General features: G+C 45.7%; 1 protein-coding gene, 1 long non-coding RNA gene and 2 other non-coding genes across 9 annotated transcripts in view; 3 read left to right on the top strand and 1 right to left on the bottom strand.

Annotated features, from left to right (window-relative positions):
• The first annotated feature begins 480 nt into the window (after nt 1–480).
• LOC105354512 (uncharacterized) lies at nt 481–1,404 on the top strand. The gene is made up of 3 exons (XR_013657824.1): nt 481–551; nt 959–1,143; nt 1,347–1,404. It is a non-coding gene; the product is annotated as an uncharacterized LOC105354512 (long non-coding RNA).
• Nucleotides 939–1,029, top strand: LOC111947848 (small nucleolar RNA SNORD88). The gene has a single exon (XR_002873798.1). It is a non-coding gene; the product is annotated as a small nucleolar RNA SNORD88 (small nucleolar RNA).
• Nucleotides 1,188–1,278, top strand: LOC111947849 (small nucleolar RNA SNORD88). Its single transcript, XR_002873799.1, has one exon. It is a non-coding gene; the product is annotated as a small nucleolar RNA SNORD88 (small nucleolar RNA).
• Nucleotides 1,405–2,411: 1,007 nt separating the features above from the next.
• The window catches only part of shank1 (SH3 and multiple ankyrin repeat domains 1), an 83,005-nt gene continuing 69,359 nt past the window's right edge, over nt 2,412–16,057 (bottom strand). Inside the window, exons 18-27 of one of the 6 annotated variants that reach the window (XM_023957348.2) lie at nt 15,840–15,975; nt 15,679–15,759; nt 13,161–13,169; nt 12,868–12,894; nt 12,712–12,768; nt 12,435–12,550; nt 12,213–12,336; nt 8,233–11,740; nt 6,955–7,845; nt 2,412–5,028 (exon numbers count right to left, since the gene is read on the bottom strand). In XM_023957348.2, coding sequence (XP_023813116.1) covers nt 4,941–5,028; nt 6,955–7,845; nt 8,233–11,740; nt 12,213–12,336; nt 12,435–12,550; nt 12,712–12,768; nt 12,868–12,894; nt 13,161–13,169; nt 15,679–15,759; nt 15,840–15,975 — 5,037 coding nt within the window. In that variant the 3' untranslated portion in view covers nt 2,412–4,940. The remainder of the gene's footprint in view (nt 5,029–6,954; nt 7,846–8,232; nt 11,741–12,212; nt 12,337–12,434; nt 12,551–12,711; nt 12,769–12,867; nt 12,895–13,160; nt 13,170–15,678; nt 15,760–15,839; nt 15,976–16,057) is intronic. The other 5 variants (XM_078951857.1, XM_078951856.1, XM_078951859.1 and 2 more) reach the window with 5 other exon arrangements.

Below are 16,057 nucleotides of genomic sequence, written 5' to 3'. Positions count from 1 at the left end.
CCCATGTTAGGGCTGTTTATCTGGAAATTCAATGCTTTGTTTTCACCACATCCTCTGTGATTTAAATTGCCAGGGCGGTTCAGCCTCTCCTAAAAAACGATTCTTGGCCTGGAATAAAAAGTATTTAGAAGAAAGATGTTATTTTAATTTTAGATCTCTTGTAGAGACGAAAAGAAGCTACATAATAATAATAATAATAATAATAATAATAATAATAATAATAATAATAATAATAATAATAATAATAATAATAATAACAATAATAACAACAACAATAATAATAATAATAATAACAATATAATATAACAATATAATAATAATAATAAATTGTTGTTTACATAAACCCTCGTTGGCATGTTTTTTTTTATACATTTAATTTTTAGGCATGAATTCAGTGTAATGCCAATCAGTGTTGTAATACTCCAGTCCACTAGGTGGCGATAACAAATTCAGCACACCTCTGGCAGACGCAGAGTTTATAAAGCAGAAGAGGTGCATCCGTTTGAAATTCTTGCACAGAGTCAAATCAGCAGAACGCACCGGTTAGAGTGGTAAGACCTCGATTCATCACCTTTTTGAAGCTTTGTATATTATAAATTAATATTTTTATGATTATGTCAGTAATTTACTATGTTAAGTGACGTCACAACAGCGAATATGGATAACGATGTATCTATTATTATGCTTTTACGAAATGTCGCAGTCAGTATAACCCTTAATCGTTATTTATGAAGATTTACTATAATAGTATTAATATTAAAAAATCATCGTACTTTTATACTGACCGGTGATAATACTTGGTATTATTCCTTTACTTGTGGAGGCCTCGTGCCCACGTGGTGAGGATGCTACAAGCTAGTAGCTAAACACTGCAGTCCAATCTAGCAGCGCCATCACGCTTTAGAAGTTTATTTTTCCTTAATTGAGCTTTAATCGGACTTCTCCGCTGATGTTTTAGCACTGGGCTCTGAGTCTCCATGAAGAGGCTGTGCATCTTCGGCCTGACAAGCCGAGGTTTCTGAGGAGAACGCTCACACAGCACGTGGGTCCCTGGCATCGGGTCATGATGCTACACTAAACATGTGTTTCTTTTTCTGTTTGCAGAGTTCTGGTCAAACCAAATCTGGACCCTAACACTAACAGGTTTGACATTTAGACTGGTTTTGATCGAAGATGCTGCTGCTGTGAGACTCTTGTGATGCCTTGCACTGGGCTCAGAGGAATCAGTGATGACACAAGTGCAACTCTGCTACTGACATGGCAGAGTCTGAAGAGACAAACATCATGAAATCTGAATTAGATCATTTTGCTCTTTGATCTGACAGGTTTGTGTTTTTCTCCCACAGGTTTCTATCTGCGACCACTAACAAATCAGCCCGATCAATAAACTTGCCTGCAACTCTACCATGTTCTCTGGTCTCATTTATATACACGGGTTTCAAACGAAAACTTTTTAAAAAAATAGATAAGAAAGGTTACCTTGTTTCTTGTTGCACATAGCAAAGTATATCCATGTTACTTTTGTTAAAAAAATTGCGAAGCTGAGGATGCTTTTTTAGGCTTTGATTGGAGGTCGAGACATATTTTAAAAAATGTACATTTGAATGGCTATAGATGCAGGATTTAACTGCTCTTTCTTTAGCCTCAAAAGGATGCCAAATCTTTCCAGAGTCCCATTTATAACTGCACTCGCAGAAAAAGTAGGCCAGTGGCCTCTAGGGATGAACCATGAGGAACCCACATAGAAAAAAGTGAAATGCTTTACGAGGCTTCCCAACCCTATTTCTGCCTTGCTGTGTCCTGACTGTGACAGAGCACACCTGTTCTAGATATTTGGCTGCAGGTAAGGCTGAGAACCAGACAAGGTGGTAGACTTTGAGCATCAGGATCAACCGGCCATCCATCTTCAGAATCCACTAAATCCCCTTTTGGGATCCAACCTAACTACTGTTTGGTAAACCCAGAAGTGGTTGACGGGACGGTGGCTGCAAAAGTCCAAGTCTGCTCTGCTGAAGATGCCCACACTCACCTGAAAATCTTCATTGTTATAAAGAAACATTCAACAATCAGAACAGTTTCTGTTTATTATATTTCTAACAATTTATTTCTTAAAACATCTGAAATTCATATATTTGTATGAATGTGTGTATATGCATATAACATATACATATATATTCTGTAAGTTAACTTTATCAGCTCTTTTTTTTTTTGAAGATCTCTTAACTGAAATCGATTGCTTTCTATAGAGTCGGACCGATTCCCCCAGATGTTTTCGTCCAGTTGTATTCCGCGAGCGCTCGCTCTGTCAGCAGAGAAATGAGTCAAAGCTGTTTCTCATAGGTCATTTCAAAATTTGATCTGCTGGAGGTGTGGGCAAAAAGGTTTTGGCCCCAGTTTCTTTTCTTTTCCCCCCAGACCTGATGGAAGCAGAATCTGAGCCACAATGTTCCTGTTTGGCCTTCTTTTAGATGAAATGACCTCAAAACCTCCAAAGGGAAATGTAAAAAGTCACAGTTGGTCATGAGAAGAAGATTGTTGCATAATGTAGAGGTACAGGTGGATGAGCTGTGAGCACTTTGGCACATGTGACCGACCGTTTGCAGGAGCTGCTTTGTACAAACTGGAAGATGCGAATGAGAGGAAAAGAGCGCAAAAAGGCAGAGAACGGGTCAAACTGTATAGGAAGCAGAGCAGTTAAATAAACACATTTTACCTTTTCTTGTTAAACGTTATTTGGAAGACAAAGATTCTTTAGAACTTTTCAGATTTCTCTTGTTTGTACATCTTAAATGATAGATGAACATTATTTTCATCGTCCTTAATGTTATTTCTTTTACATCTAAATATAATCTCTTTTTGCCCATCTGTCCATAAACGGGTACAAAACTAATCACTCGAAGAACCTCTGCAGAATCACACTTCACAGCCTGTGTGCACTTTGAGGAACAAACATGTAGAACTTTGCTTTTTTTTGCAAAAGTATACCGAGGAGAGCAGGAATGGCCGTCTAATTCACATTTGACAAAAGTGTTCGTGGACTTGAGGACAGCAGGAGAGGTGAAGGTAGAGGTCATGAAAGAGCCCTTATATTTGATCTCAGCAAAGCTACGACAACTAACGGAAAGTGGCAAAAAACAAAGGGAAACAAGAGTTTGTGGTGAATCAACGGGGGCTTGCTTACATGCAGGTTGGAAAATCCAAAAGTGACGCATCCTAAGATTAGGAAAAAAAATCTTGCCTCCATGGCAACAGCTGCTACATCCTTACAGCATCTGCATATTATTGAGTGGCAGCTAATTTAAAAAAAACTGAGAAAATTATACTTTGAGGCCTTTTTAACATTTTAAATGAAAGCTTCACAGTCTGACAACAGCAAGGTCAACATGTCAGAGAAATGTGCTTCACACTTGGTCGCTTTTTCACAGAAATTAAGCAATGGTCGGGGTCAAGTGCAACTTTTCAAAAATACCCTCACATACTTTAATATTAGTTACCACAATGATTATCTTCAGCAAACAGCTTAAAATAAAGAGGATCCCTCGGGAGCAACCTCTGAGTCTGCAAAGGCAAAGCGGGACTTCAATAACAGTAAGGACGATGATAGTAATGATAAAAAGTAACAACAAATCTCTTTGTATCAATATTCCAGTGATCCCGTTTAAAGTTTAAAAAGTTTAAGAACAATCAGTGTATTAAAACTTAATGAAAGCATTTGTTCCTCCTCGGCCGGGCGTCTCGTCTCCTCCTGGGTTTTCCTTTCCGGGGAGAACTGCGTCTCCTGGAAGGAGCTGAGGGGGTTTGGTGGGAAAGAACACAAAAGAGGCAGTTTTTACTCTTCATCCCCGCTCTCGCTTGAAGACTCCACCACTCAGAAGGTCTGAAGAAGGAGCATATAGCACCTGTCTTCATGCTGAAGAGATCTGTCTCTGACAAAAAAAAATAAACATCCTTTGGAAGATTTCTCTTCACGTAAGTCCCACCTAACAGTTGAAAGCACGTCCCGTCTCCTGGATGCATTGTTGGATCCAAAAATTAAATGTGTCTATATAGAAGGTGTCCCAATAACTGTCACAGACACCTGGAGCGTCTACATGTTTGATGTATGCATGCAGGCTTGAGTGGTAGTAACTTGGGTGCCTGTGTGTGCACATCAATTATTTTCATTGTTTTTTACGTTGTTGGTCTGGGCACTTATTTTTGCTACAAATTGGTGATACAGTGACCAGTCTGTATATCTGTTGGCAGAATATGATAAAGAGCTTTAGGGTAACGTGTAATCCTGATGGCGGGACGCGCACTGAGAACAGAGCCCTAGCAGCCATGAGGTACAAACAACACGTGCCCAATCCAAGTCGAACACACAGCAAGCCTCCCTGCCTGGAACCAGGGACACCACTCATCCATCTGCTGCCTCGTCGCCTCTAAGACTCGAGGAAGAAATACTGCTTTGTCACCAAGCACACAAATGCACCTTCTGCACACATTCATCAGCATTCACCCTGAACTGCTTCCTCCTCTCTGTGACGCGCGCACAAAAAGGCTGCACTCCTCAACGAAAAGGAGCCGCCAACTGAGGAGTGTGGGGACTGAAAACTCACCAATGGAAGTTTTTCACTGCATTTGGCCTGTAATGGTTCCTGCTAAGGACCTCATCACTGATTGGTGCTGCAGAAACAGAATCCTCTCACACATTGTAGATGAAGGGGGGTTTGTGTCTGAGCGTGTGTGTGTGAATCGGTCTGTGTCAGCCGTCCTTCCATCCTGGGGTTTCTTCAAGCCTTAAACTTTATTTCTCATACTCTTTAAAATCTGCCCCCCTCCCCCCTCTTCATTTGTCGTGTGAATCCCCTGTGGATAGCAGCACTGGCGTCTTCCTCCTTCACTGACTCCCAGGACTCCTCATTTCTCTCTGAGCTTCTCTTCGGAACAGACCTGCAGCCTCAGCTTCGACTCCCGTCCTCCATCCTCCTCTCCGTTTGTCCATCCCGAGGTGACAGGACAGAGATGGGAAAAGGGCTGCTGGATAATCTGTGGACAAAAGCACAGTTAGGACTTCCTAACTATAAAAGTTAAACAAGGATAAATTGTTGTTTTTTTTACCTTTCGGCATATCCCTCTAGGGTTCGCCACAGCAAATCAGCTTTCACTGATTTGGTTGTTTAGCCGAGATTTTTACACCGGGTGCCCTTCCTGTCACAACCCTGCATTTTATCCATGCTGGGGGCCGGTACAGGGGTCCCCCTTGTGGCTACGTAGTTAGGCAGCAGTGTGAAAGGTCTTGACCATGACCGACCCTGGCTTCCCATGTGCCAGTACTACACGAATTCAACTGAGGCATACAGACGCTTCAAACAAGAATCAATCTATTCCTAAAATATTTTACAGGTGACTCATTTCCAGGAGATTCCACAAACATGAAAAGCTAGAGAGCATTTCTCCTCACATTCTGATACACCTGACCAGGTTATTTACTGGATTATAAAACTTCAACCTACACCTCTAGCTCACAATAAAACAACAAGTGTGACATCTCCAGATGAATCAAATCTAGATGCTCTTACAGAAGTCAACAAGAAGAGGGCGCTGTTTGTCTATAATAAGGACCTCGACGCTTCTAGGAGTTTACTTGTAAATATATTGAAATGCGACCCACATCTATTTATATAAAACACTTTAACGTCCTTTTTAATGTTTAAAAAAATTACTTTTTTTCAAGAAAATGTTAAAGAGAATTGATCCTTTAAAAAGTTTACCTGGGATGCAATCAGGTGTTCAAAAGGGTTGGGTTTTAAAAAGAACCACTGACGGCTGAGAGACTGATCACAGAAAATCCCCATCCATCCTTTCATCCATCCATCCATCTATTCATCCATCCATCCATCCATCCATCCATCCATCCATCCATCTATTCATCCATCCATCCATCCATCCATCCATCCATCCATCCATCCACCCATCCATCCATCCATCCATCCATCCATCCATCCATCCACCCACCCATCCATCCATCCATCCACCCATCCATCCATCCATCCATCCACCCATCCATCCATCCATCCATCTATTCATCCATCCATCCATCCTCTGAACTCCTTTTAGGGTCATGGGGTCTAAGCCTTGCTACTGTTGGATGATGGTGTTCAGCCTGAACAGATTGTCGGCATGTTGCAGGGGCACACAATCACACACCCCTTAACATACACTGACAACCCTTGGGACACTTTAGAAGGACCAATGAACCCACTAAGCATGATTTTGGACTGTTGGAGGAAGCCAGAGTGCCATGAGAAAACCTACACATGCATGAGGAGAACATGCAAACTCCACAAAGAAAGGTCTCAACTGGGATTTGAACCTTCTCACTGTGAGGCACCACCATGCAGGCCCCACAGTAAATTCCTCATAAAATGAAAAAAAAAAAAAAGTTTAACAACTATACAATTTCCCTGTTTCAAAGTTTAAAAAGAAATCTCTGTGTCCCTATATGTAGCAAAAAGCTTCTTCTTGATCTTTAAAGCCACAAACTCATCACAGACAGAAAAGATTCGAGGAATTTTGACGTGTACATGTGGGTAAATTCTCAAATGTCACAACAAAAGTGATGATGCTAAAATTAGCACTTAATAAAACAAAGTTTTATTTATTTATTTAACCTTTATTTAACCAGATAAGCTATTGAGAACGTGTTCTTATTTACAATAATGACCTAGTTCAAGGGTGTGGGAATTTTCTAAAAAACAAAAACTAGAATGATGCGATGCATTTAAACATGCAAGCACTTTACATGATTTTGCATTATTTTCTGCTGTCAGACTATGGTTTTAGTTTAGATGTGAGTGCTTAAAAAGCAGTTTCAGTTCATGTTACTTTGTAAAAGAGACATTACAAACGTTACCCCCCCCAAATTCCTTTAGAAACTGACACAATCTATTTAAAATAGATGTTCAGGCTCACCTGTCAATCACACTCCTCAAAGCTCGTTCTATATTCATGCGGTGGCCAACTCTTGTAACTCCCAAATCCAGGTAGTCTTCCTTCGTCAAGGAGGGTAGGTGGGTGCCATCAATCTCGTTGTCAAGGAATCGGTCTCTGTGTTCTCCCAAGTTCAGGTATCCCAGCCAGTCAGCAACGTCATACTTGGTCCAGTAGGGCAGGGGCTTGGAAGCAAAAGGCTTGGTGGGGGACGGGGGTGGTAAGTGGGGGTAACTCAGGCAAGTAGGTGGAGGGATAGGGTGTAGGGGCGGAGAAGATGTCCCAGACAGAAAGTGAGTTGGAGAAAGGGATCGAGATACCACCAAAGTGGAGTTTGGAGGAGGAGGTGCACCAGATGGAGCAAACAGGGGAGGGGAAGGTGAGAAATAAGGATCGCCAAGGGGGTTTCCAGGTGAGGGTGGGGTGATGGAACCACGGAGGTCATAGATGGCACTATACAGGGGTGAGGTAGGGAGCAGAGGAAGGGATGATGGGCGCGGCGGGCCCAGCTTGGGCCTTTCGGACGGGGAAATGAGCGGGCTTGGGGCTCTCCTGCGCTGAAGTACGTGGGATTCTGCTTTTCGAGAGTCTCGACTGGGGATGAACTGAAATTCTAGAGCTTTGGTCCGGTAGACAGGTCTGTGTTTGGGGGAGGTGGGGTACGGGGAATAAGATGTCGGGGACACTGGGGAATGGGAACGTGGCGGCTGAGAGGCGGCTGGGGGCTGAGGTGAAGGTGATCGTCCCCAGTTGGGGTAGTGGGAAGCGGGGGTGGGAGATGGCGATAACGACGGCTGCGATAATGAGATTGGTGACGGGGACTGAGATCGAGCTGAGGGGGGGCTCAGAGCTGAAGCAGAGTCTTCTGAAAATCTGTCAAAAGAAAGAGGAACCAAGTTTAAATTTTTTAAAAAAGGAGAACAATGATGAAAAACATGCTCGGACTCAATATGGGACACGCCCTTCCTCCATCTCTAACTATCTTTTGTTCATTTTTGTTTCATGACAGAATGTAAGTTGAGGTCAAATCTCTCTTTTTTCAGACAGAAAGGTAAACAGTGTTAAAGTTGTGTCTCCATTACCTGTTTCTGCTTCTGGGAAAAACACATGGAAAAAGCCAGAGAAATAATGCAGATTTACAGATTGTAGACGCTTACAAAAAGCAGACAGCAAAGGTTCAAACATCCGTTTGTCGAGATAAAGAATTTACCATTAATGTTTTGGAAAAAAACAAAAACAAACTTTTTGGCTTGCATGTACCTGTGTCTGCTCAGTGGTCTCTGGCTGCTCCAGCTGTCTTTGCTTCTTTGCTGCAGTTTGCTGCTCAGCTCATTAATGATGTTGGGCTTCATACTGGATACAGGGGGGTAAATTTTCTTCCCTTCCAAAATGGCTCCCGACTGGCTGCTTCCATCACCGCTCATCTGTCCGTCTCCCCAAAGAGGCTTCATGTCCGGCGTGCGTGGCCGATCGAAATACGGCGAAGTCGGACGTCCCAAGTTTTGCATGTCCCTGATATTATATGCATCCTGCCCACTGTCATCGTCTGCCGCTTCTTCCTCAAGCTCATCCTCCTCCTGCTCCGTCCTTTGCCTGTGGGAGTGGAAGGATGCAGGAGCAGTGCTCGTCTGTCTCTGCAGCTCCCCGGTACGGCCTCCGTCTCTGAACCTGCTCGTTTTTGGGTAGGTGGAGGCTGCAGCGGTTGCATTCTGCATCTCGAAAGTTTGCCCATCTAAGTAGTTCATGTAAGACTCAAGGAAATCTCCCCCTCTTTCTGTCTCCCCTGTCCCTCCTCCTCCCAATCTCCCTCCCGCTCCTAACCTCTCTCCTCGGTCTAGTCTTTCCCCGCGAACACCAGCACCACCCAGTCCCAGGATGCTGTCGAGGTGGTGGTCGCTGCTGCTTCGACTGTCCAGCTCCTCAATTCCAGAGTCCACCACCGTCTCCTGAGACTCTCCTTTTTTGGTGGTGGGGTAAGAGCGCTGTTGCTCCCCCGGTCTGCGACTGCCTCCAGTGGTGGTGGAGGTGGTTGCATGTGTCATTTGTGTTCTCTCCTGGTAGAGGTGGACGGAGGTGCTTGTTGTGGTGGCAGCAGCAGTGGTTGTAGCAGCACAGCTAGCGGTCGTTGCATGGGAGGCAGTGCCCCTGTGCGGGACAGAGGTGGCAGCTGTAGGGGGAGCCGGGGGACCCCGGTATGCTGGGGGTGGTGCAATATTGTGCGATGGAGGTGTGGGTGAAAATCTTCCAGTGGAAGGGGTGCTGTTGTAAAGATGGTGTGACATAGAGAAGGGTCGATGGTATGATCCAGGAGGAGGCGGGGGAGAGACCGCAGGGTGTGGTGGGGGTCTCGTGGTTGGTTGCAGAGTTGATGGTGAGGAAGGCGGAGGCGGATTGGGGGATGTCTGGGAGGGAGATGGAGCAGACTGAGTCAAATTTGCCACCTCGCTGTCATATGACGTGAGGCTAGAGGCGGTGGAGTCACCTGCCTGGGGCGAGGGCAGGGGTGTGTGAGCAGGAAAGCCACTTACAAAATGGTCCTTGTGGGGCGGAGGAGGAGGTGGTGGCGGTGGAGGAGGTGGAGGAGGTGGGGCTTGTTGTTGGCGGGAAGCCATATTGTTGGACAGCATCCTGTGTTGTGAGTACCCGGAAATTCCCCTATCAAAGCTGTTCGCAAACTCTAACGGTGGCGGGAGGGGGTCTACGTACACAAATTCATCATCTGCATCAATTGAAGGAGCAGGAGGAGGAAGAATCATCAGGCCTGTCCCGGTGCCTCCTGCATTGCTCACTGGTTGCTGGGTGCTGGTTGGTGGAGGAGAAGGAGGTGTGAGTGACAACCTATAAGCATCAGCTTGACTTTCCATCCTGAGAAAAGTGGGCCTCCGTGGCTGTTGAGACTGGGGCACCTGATGACCGGTGCTATCAGCTGCAGCCGCATTGGCAGCAGTCTGCTCTGCCCTCCTCATGTAGCCCTCCCTGTCTTTGTCCCTCTCCCTTGACAGCTCCCTTTCTCTCGACCGGTCGCGTTCCCTCTCCTTGTAGGAAGGCTGATATGGCTGAGACTGATAGTGGTGTGTGTGGACCGTTTTGTCCTCAGAGAAGCGAACCCTAAGCCCTTCCCGAGTCCCTCCTTCCCGTTCCCTCTCTCCTCCACCACCTTCATCACCCCAAGAACTCCCAGCTCCTCTGAGGATTCTGGGAGACGGTGGGCGACCAACTGTGGGGGTAGTGGCCGCCAGGGAAGAGGAGGTGACTAGATATGAGCTGGAGGACTGTGATGTGGAGGACACAGCCTGAGAGGTAACAGAGGACGAAGGGAAGACCACACTCGACATCTGGCGGGCGAAGTGATGCTCTGGTCCTCTTCTCAGCGTGCTGTCGTCCCTCAGGGCCCGTTCTCTAGCAGCCAGGGCAAGCCCTAATGGCGATGTGGGGTCAAGTGCTTTTCCGGTAAGGGGGTGAATGAAGGTGGTGTTTGTGGGGAGTGGGGGCTGTCTGCCTGCTGATGTGTACAAATCAGCAGGGACAGACTTGGGCTGATAGTCCAGGGCAGGCGTGGAGTATTCAGGCAGGCCAAAAGCTGGGGGCATACTCCGAGTGTGATGGATGAAGGTGTCTGCAGAAAACATGCCTTCATCAATGGATTTGGAGGGTCGTAGTCGGGTGGATGAACTGTCAGCCTGTGAGTTGAGCGGCTGCTGGGACAGCTGAGTCCTTGTTATCCCACCTATTCCATCACTTACTCCCCCAAGACTCACGTCCTCCTCAGCTGACATGAACAAGGAGGCGCTCTTTCGCCGCGCCTCATGAAACCGCTCCCTGTCTCTACGAGCTGCACCAACAATGGCAGCCCCAAACTGGCTGGTGAAGTCCAAGTTTTCCTGGGCTCGAACTGAAGGCAAAGAGGGAGGTGGCGGTGCTGGAATGGATGGTGGCGCAGGAGGCTGTGGAGCAGGAGTGGAAGGTGGAGCACCATGAGGTGTTTTTGTTTCATTTGCCTCCCCTGATGCAGGAACGTCGGCCTCCACACTGCTGCCTTGGCTGCTGCGCCCACTGCTGCTGGTTGAAGGGGCCTTAACAATGATGGTGGGAATAGGAATGGAGCTTTTCTCCACAGAGTCTTTCCCCCCCAGAGTTCCCTGGCCTACACGCAGGTCTTCCACTTTGGACTGCTTTACTAGAGGGCCTTTACCTCTCCTGGCCCCTCCTTTAGGACCCCCGGCTGACGCTGCGCTGCGGTCTGCACGCTGGGGTTGGCTCTGAGTAGTCTGTTGTTGCTGGGGCATCACTGTTGCAATGCTGGATGGAGGGACGGCTGTGCTGTAGCCTCTTCTGAGACCTGCTGCCTTAACCCCCATCCCAACCCCAACAGGCTCCCCGGTGTAGGCAACCTTTCGCGAAGCAGTCCTGCTTTGAGCTGTATGGACAGCCGCAGCATGTGCATAAGATGTGGTGTGGTCCACTGCTCCATCTCTAGGGCCAGCACTGGTACCACCTGCCCTCTCCCTGCCACCATGGGTGAAGTGCACAGACTGGGCCTGGGAGTAGGGCTGATAGTGTGCAGAGGTGGACGTAGATTGGGACACGGAGACAGACGGCTGCTGAGAGGACTTGGCTCTCCAACCAAGTGGAGGAGCCGAGGAGAATGGAGGCTCCGGTGGAGCAGTGGTGGGAGGGGGAGGAATTTCGTCAGGGCCGGGCACTGATAGACTTCTGGCAAACTTTATCCCTGGAGGATGCAGGAACTGTTTTTCCTCCTCAGGCACACCTGCAATATTTGTAGAGAGTAAAAAAAATGTTACAAAACGAAGAAGAAAGAAGAATGAATAGAAGATAGAATAAAAAAAGGGGAATGCTGAGAGTGTCTGTCCAAATCTGCCTGCCCAAGAAGCTGCCAGAAAGTCTGTCCTCATTGCTTTGTGCCACATATTCCTCCACTTGAAGAAAATATACAGCAAATAACAGGAACATTATTATCTTTTTTTACCACAAAGAACTTAGCTGTGTCCAAAAGAAAGTTTAAAAAAACTACAAGCAAATCAGATATGGGCAAGAAAAATAAGCAGGTGCTGCATGTTACATAAAAAAATGATATCAGACTAACAAACTTTTAGCCTCCAATCAGATTCATTGGCCACAGACAAGACGAACAGGTCAGCACAGCACAGACCTCGACTGAGCCAGAGGACAAACAGACAGCCAGGTAAGGAGGGGGCAGACAAAGAAACAGACAACCTCACCGATGGATTTCTGCCGCAGCATACCGTGCGGGGGGGCATGACCTGAGGCGTATTGTCCTCGGTCGTAACCAAGGCCCGAACCTGACGACATCAGCCCCATCCCGGACTGATCCCCATAAGCCTGCTGGAAGAAAGCCGCACTGACACAGGCATTTGCAAAAGCTTCCAAACCTGCCGCGTGCATTAACAACACACATCTGTGATCTGTTTCACAAGACACACCTCATTGCCATAGAAACTTCTCCCCCTGTCTCTCTTTGGCCCCTGTCCCCGTGTCCCCGGCGCCTCATTGTTGCTGATTGTCTGTTGAGCTGCTGCAAGAATTTCATCGAGTTTATCTGAGAGAACGTAAAGAAGTAAAGAGACAGACAGGAAAGAGAAATAGAGACACACGGCAATGAAACAGAAAAACGGACAGCAACAAAACAAGAAGAACACTCGACAAGTGTGACCAGATAGATACGGGGGAGCTTCAGCTGACAAACATGAGCCTCCTTACTCAGAGCCATCTGATAGACTGTCCTCTTCTTCTCTACAGCTTGTGAGGATTCGAATTCTAAAATAGGGAAAAAGAAGGCCAGTCAGAGACCGGGTGCCAAGTCATTTTGGACAGACATAAATACAACGGCTTAAGCTGCAGTGCATCCGAGCATACCTGATTTTTTTTTCCATGGGGTAGCAGCTGGGAGGAGGACAAAAGGAGACTTAAGTTTTGGCAGAAGTGAAAGTGCAATGGCGTTGTGACAGTGAATACTAATCATTTTCCCCAGGGCCTCACAAACTGAGTCACCTCGTCAGGTTTTTCGATCCTCTATGAAAAAGGAGGCATATTCACACACCCACGCCCCCCACAGCCGACGAACGCACACGCGTGTTACAGGAAACATGCTGCACTCACATGCAACCAAACACACATTCAATCTACACTTAGTCTGAAGACGCTCCCACCTCTCTCCACTGTTGAGGTCCCATCGGCGTGGTTGAAAGAAAAGAAAAGAAATGTGGTTATTAGCGACGAGACCGACGAAAAGGGAAGAGGATGGGTTAAAAAGTGAGCCCTTGCATCCACTGGTGTCAGTAAGTCTGTGTTGCTTTTGTCCTGAAGGATTTATCCAAAATAAACACACGTAGATGATGATTTTCAAATCCTTTCAAAAAAGTTTCATAAGACATGCAGCAAAACACATTTGAGCAAGACTTGTGACAAACTACAGACGAGTTTACAGTATTTGTGAACTGGGGTGCCTTAAATAAAGATTTTTGTTTTATTTTAATGCCCTTGTTGTCTTGCAGCATGACTTCCAGGTGAACTGGGACACTGCAGCAATCTTAGAGGTGAAATTGTTTCACAGCTAAATTAATTCAGATGATTTAAAATCAGCCTATGGCCCAAGCAGACATCCTTCCTCTCAGAATGTAGTGTCAGAACTGGAGTTAGAACCCGCTTTCTTAAAGAAGTGGATTTAAAGACCCACGCCAATGAAAATAGTCTTTGTGGTGCTTTCAGCATGTTCTTCTGGCATTGTTTTTAAGATGGAGGACATATTAACAAGAAAATGAAGCTTAAAATTGAATTTCTGAGTATTTTTTTATTCAAAAACAGACCAAAAAAAATGTCATTTGTAAAAGATCATATTTGCGACATAGAAAATATGTTGGGCGGGCAACAAGCTAACTGCCGCACTCTATTCCGATGTATCTAGTTGCAGACAAATATATCCATGCACGTCTTCCTTTTCCTCATCCGAGCTGGCATCTGGCTCCAATATTTCTCGCCCTTTTTGTTGCACCAGTAATGTTAAGTTTGGGGTGTGAAGGACTGTTAGCTAGCGGGAAAGAGCGTCAACAAAGGGATGACGGGAAGTCAGGGGAGGCTAACTCCACGCTAAAAGTCCAGCCCACAACTCAGAGGTGAAATAAATAAAAAAATTAATCTTTTTTTTTTTTATCTTGTCTAAAAACGAGAGCGCTTGAGAAAGAATTTCAAAGAGGACTTTACGTTTTGATGACTGAAATTTTTCATCTTGCATGTTTTTCTGGGTAACAGTTTTTTCTAATATAAATACACTTGGAACAAACATATTTTAACCTCAACAGTTTAAACATCATATTATCTATTAAAATGGTTTATTCTTCAGGTTACTGGTTTCAACATCAGTACAGAAACCATTTAATTGCTCATGCTGAATGTGAAGGGTTAACCAGGCTTTATATTTAAAACAGGATGTTTTCCCTCTCAGATTTCTCATCACTTTTCTGCGAAACTCATGCTGTATCAAAAGGGATGCACAATATGTCCCCCTCATGAATAAATCCATACAGTGAAAAGTACTATTTTTTAAAGCAAAGATTGTGGCAACCAGAAGGTGGTTTATAGGTTTAGAAAACGAGAGTCTGTGCATCAGGCTCCGTGTTCATGCTTTGTCGATCAGGTGAGGTCACATCACATTGAGAACTCAGGTAAGGGCAGAGGAAGGGGTGGAAGGCTGACGTTTTGCAGCAGGAGTGCCTGTACACTTTACAGAGATGGACTGCTGCGGATTCTTTAAGAGTCCCCTCCCTCGTGAACATCTCTGTTGCTCGCTGGACTCGGTCAGAAGCAACACGCAGAAGACATCAACCAATTACCGATGCACCACCGGCCAATGTTCTAATCTGCAAATGGGGGCGTTGACCCTGGTCATGCAACTCCCACTATTTTGCCTCAAATAGAGACGGCGTAGTCGAACATAATGGCGTTACTATGGCAACAGACCTGGAACAAAGTTGTTTTTTTTAATTCTCTACAATTACTCATCTTTATCTTCTGTGTGTTTTCTTTCAAAGCAAAGACATTTTCAAAAATAAACTGATGGAGAAAGCAACGCTTTTGCTGCTTTATTAGAAAACAAAAACCTGAAATATTATGTCCCTATTTTCTCCCAAGAACCTGGAGGCTCCATTAGGGCGATGCCCTTGTCCTGTCAACAAGTGTCTGTTGAGAGAAGGGTTGCGTGTTAGGGAGGTCTGGTGTTAAAGTTGTGGTTTGGCGAGGGAAGAATAGGAGGTGCAGGGGGGGGGTCAAAGGTAGGAGAAGCGGGCAGTGAGAGGAGGATCAAACTGTGGATGGAGACACTTTTTCTTGTGGGGTTACCTGTAGTGGGGGTGCTGGAAGTGACAGTGTGGAACCTCTGAAAGAACAGTGAAACGCATTGAGACCGTCAACCATGGCGACAGCCAATCTGTCTTTATCTCCTTTCTGTCACTAAATAATCACACCACGACCTCTCTGCATTCTCGCTGTTTAAATTCAGCCAAAGTTCAGCTTCCTCTCACACTTTTATTAACAGTGACAATCACTCCTCATCACCTCAGCCTGTTTCAACCAGTGAAACTGTTTCCTTTATTGTCTGTATCTCTCTGGCCCCTTTCTCTGTAATCCCTCCCCTTTCATCTTCTGTAAAGTTAATTTAAGGCAGTTTCTTACCCATTTCCTCCAGCTCTGAAGTCATTGATTTGGAACGTAGGGCAATAGCCGGAGTGTTCAGCCTCTTACTCTGCTGTGGGACTGCAGGAGGAGAAAAAAAAGAGCAAATCAGTCGGTCAAAGTGTTCACAAATAGGACCAGAAATCAAGGCAGGTACTCACTTTTCTTCCTGGAGCCTTCCTCCATGTCTGGGTTGCGTGTTACCATGACAACCTTTACCATGAGGCTGTTGCCGCCCTGTCGTATCATGTTGACCACCTGCCGATGACCCACCTTCACCACGTTCTGACCGTTAACCTGTGACATGAACAATCCTTTTCTTACTATAGTCTGTCTTTATTCTACTGCAGTAAAGCTTAAATTAATTCAACTGTAGACC

The sequence above is a fragment of the Oryzias latipes genome, chromosome 8 (genome assembly GCF_053564925.1).
Source record: "Oryzias latipes strain Hd-rR chromosome 8, Olatipes_Hd-rR_3.1".
Classification (NCBI taxonomy): Eukaryota; Metazoa; Chordata; class Actinopteri; order Beloniformes; family Adrianichthyidae; genus Oryzias; species Oryzias latipes.
This window is presented reverse-complemented; position numbering and strand designations above follow the sequence as displayed.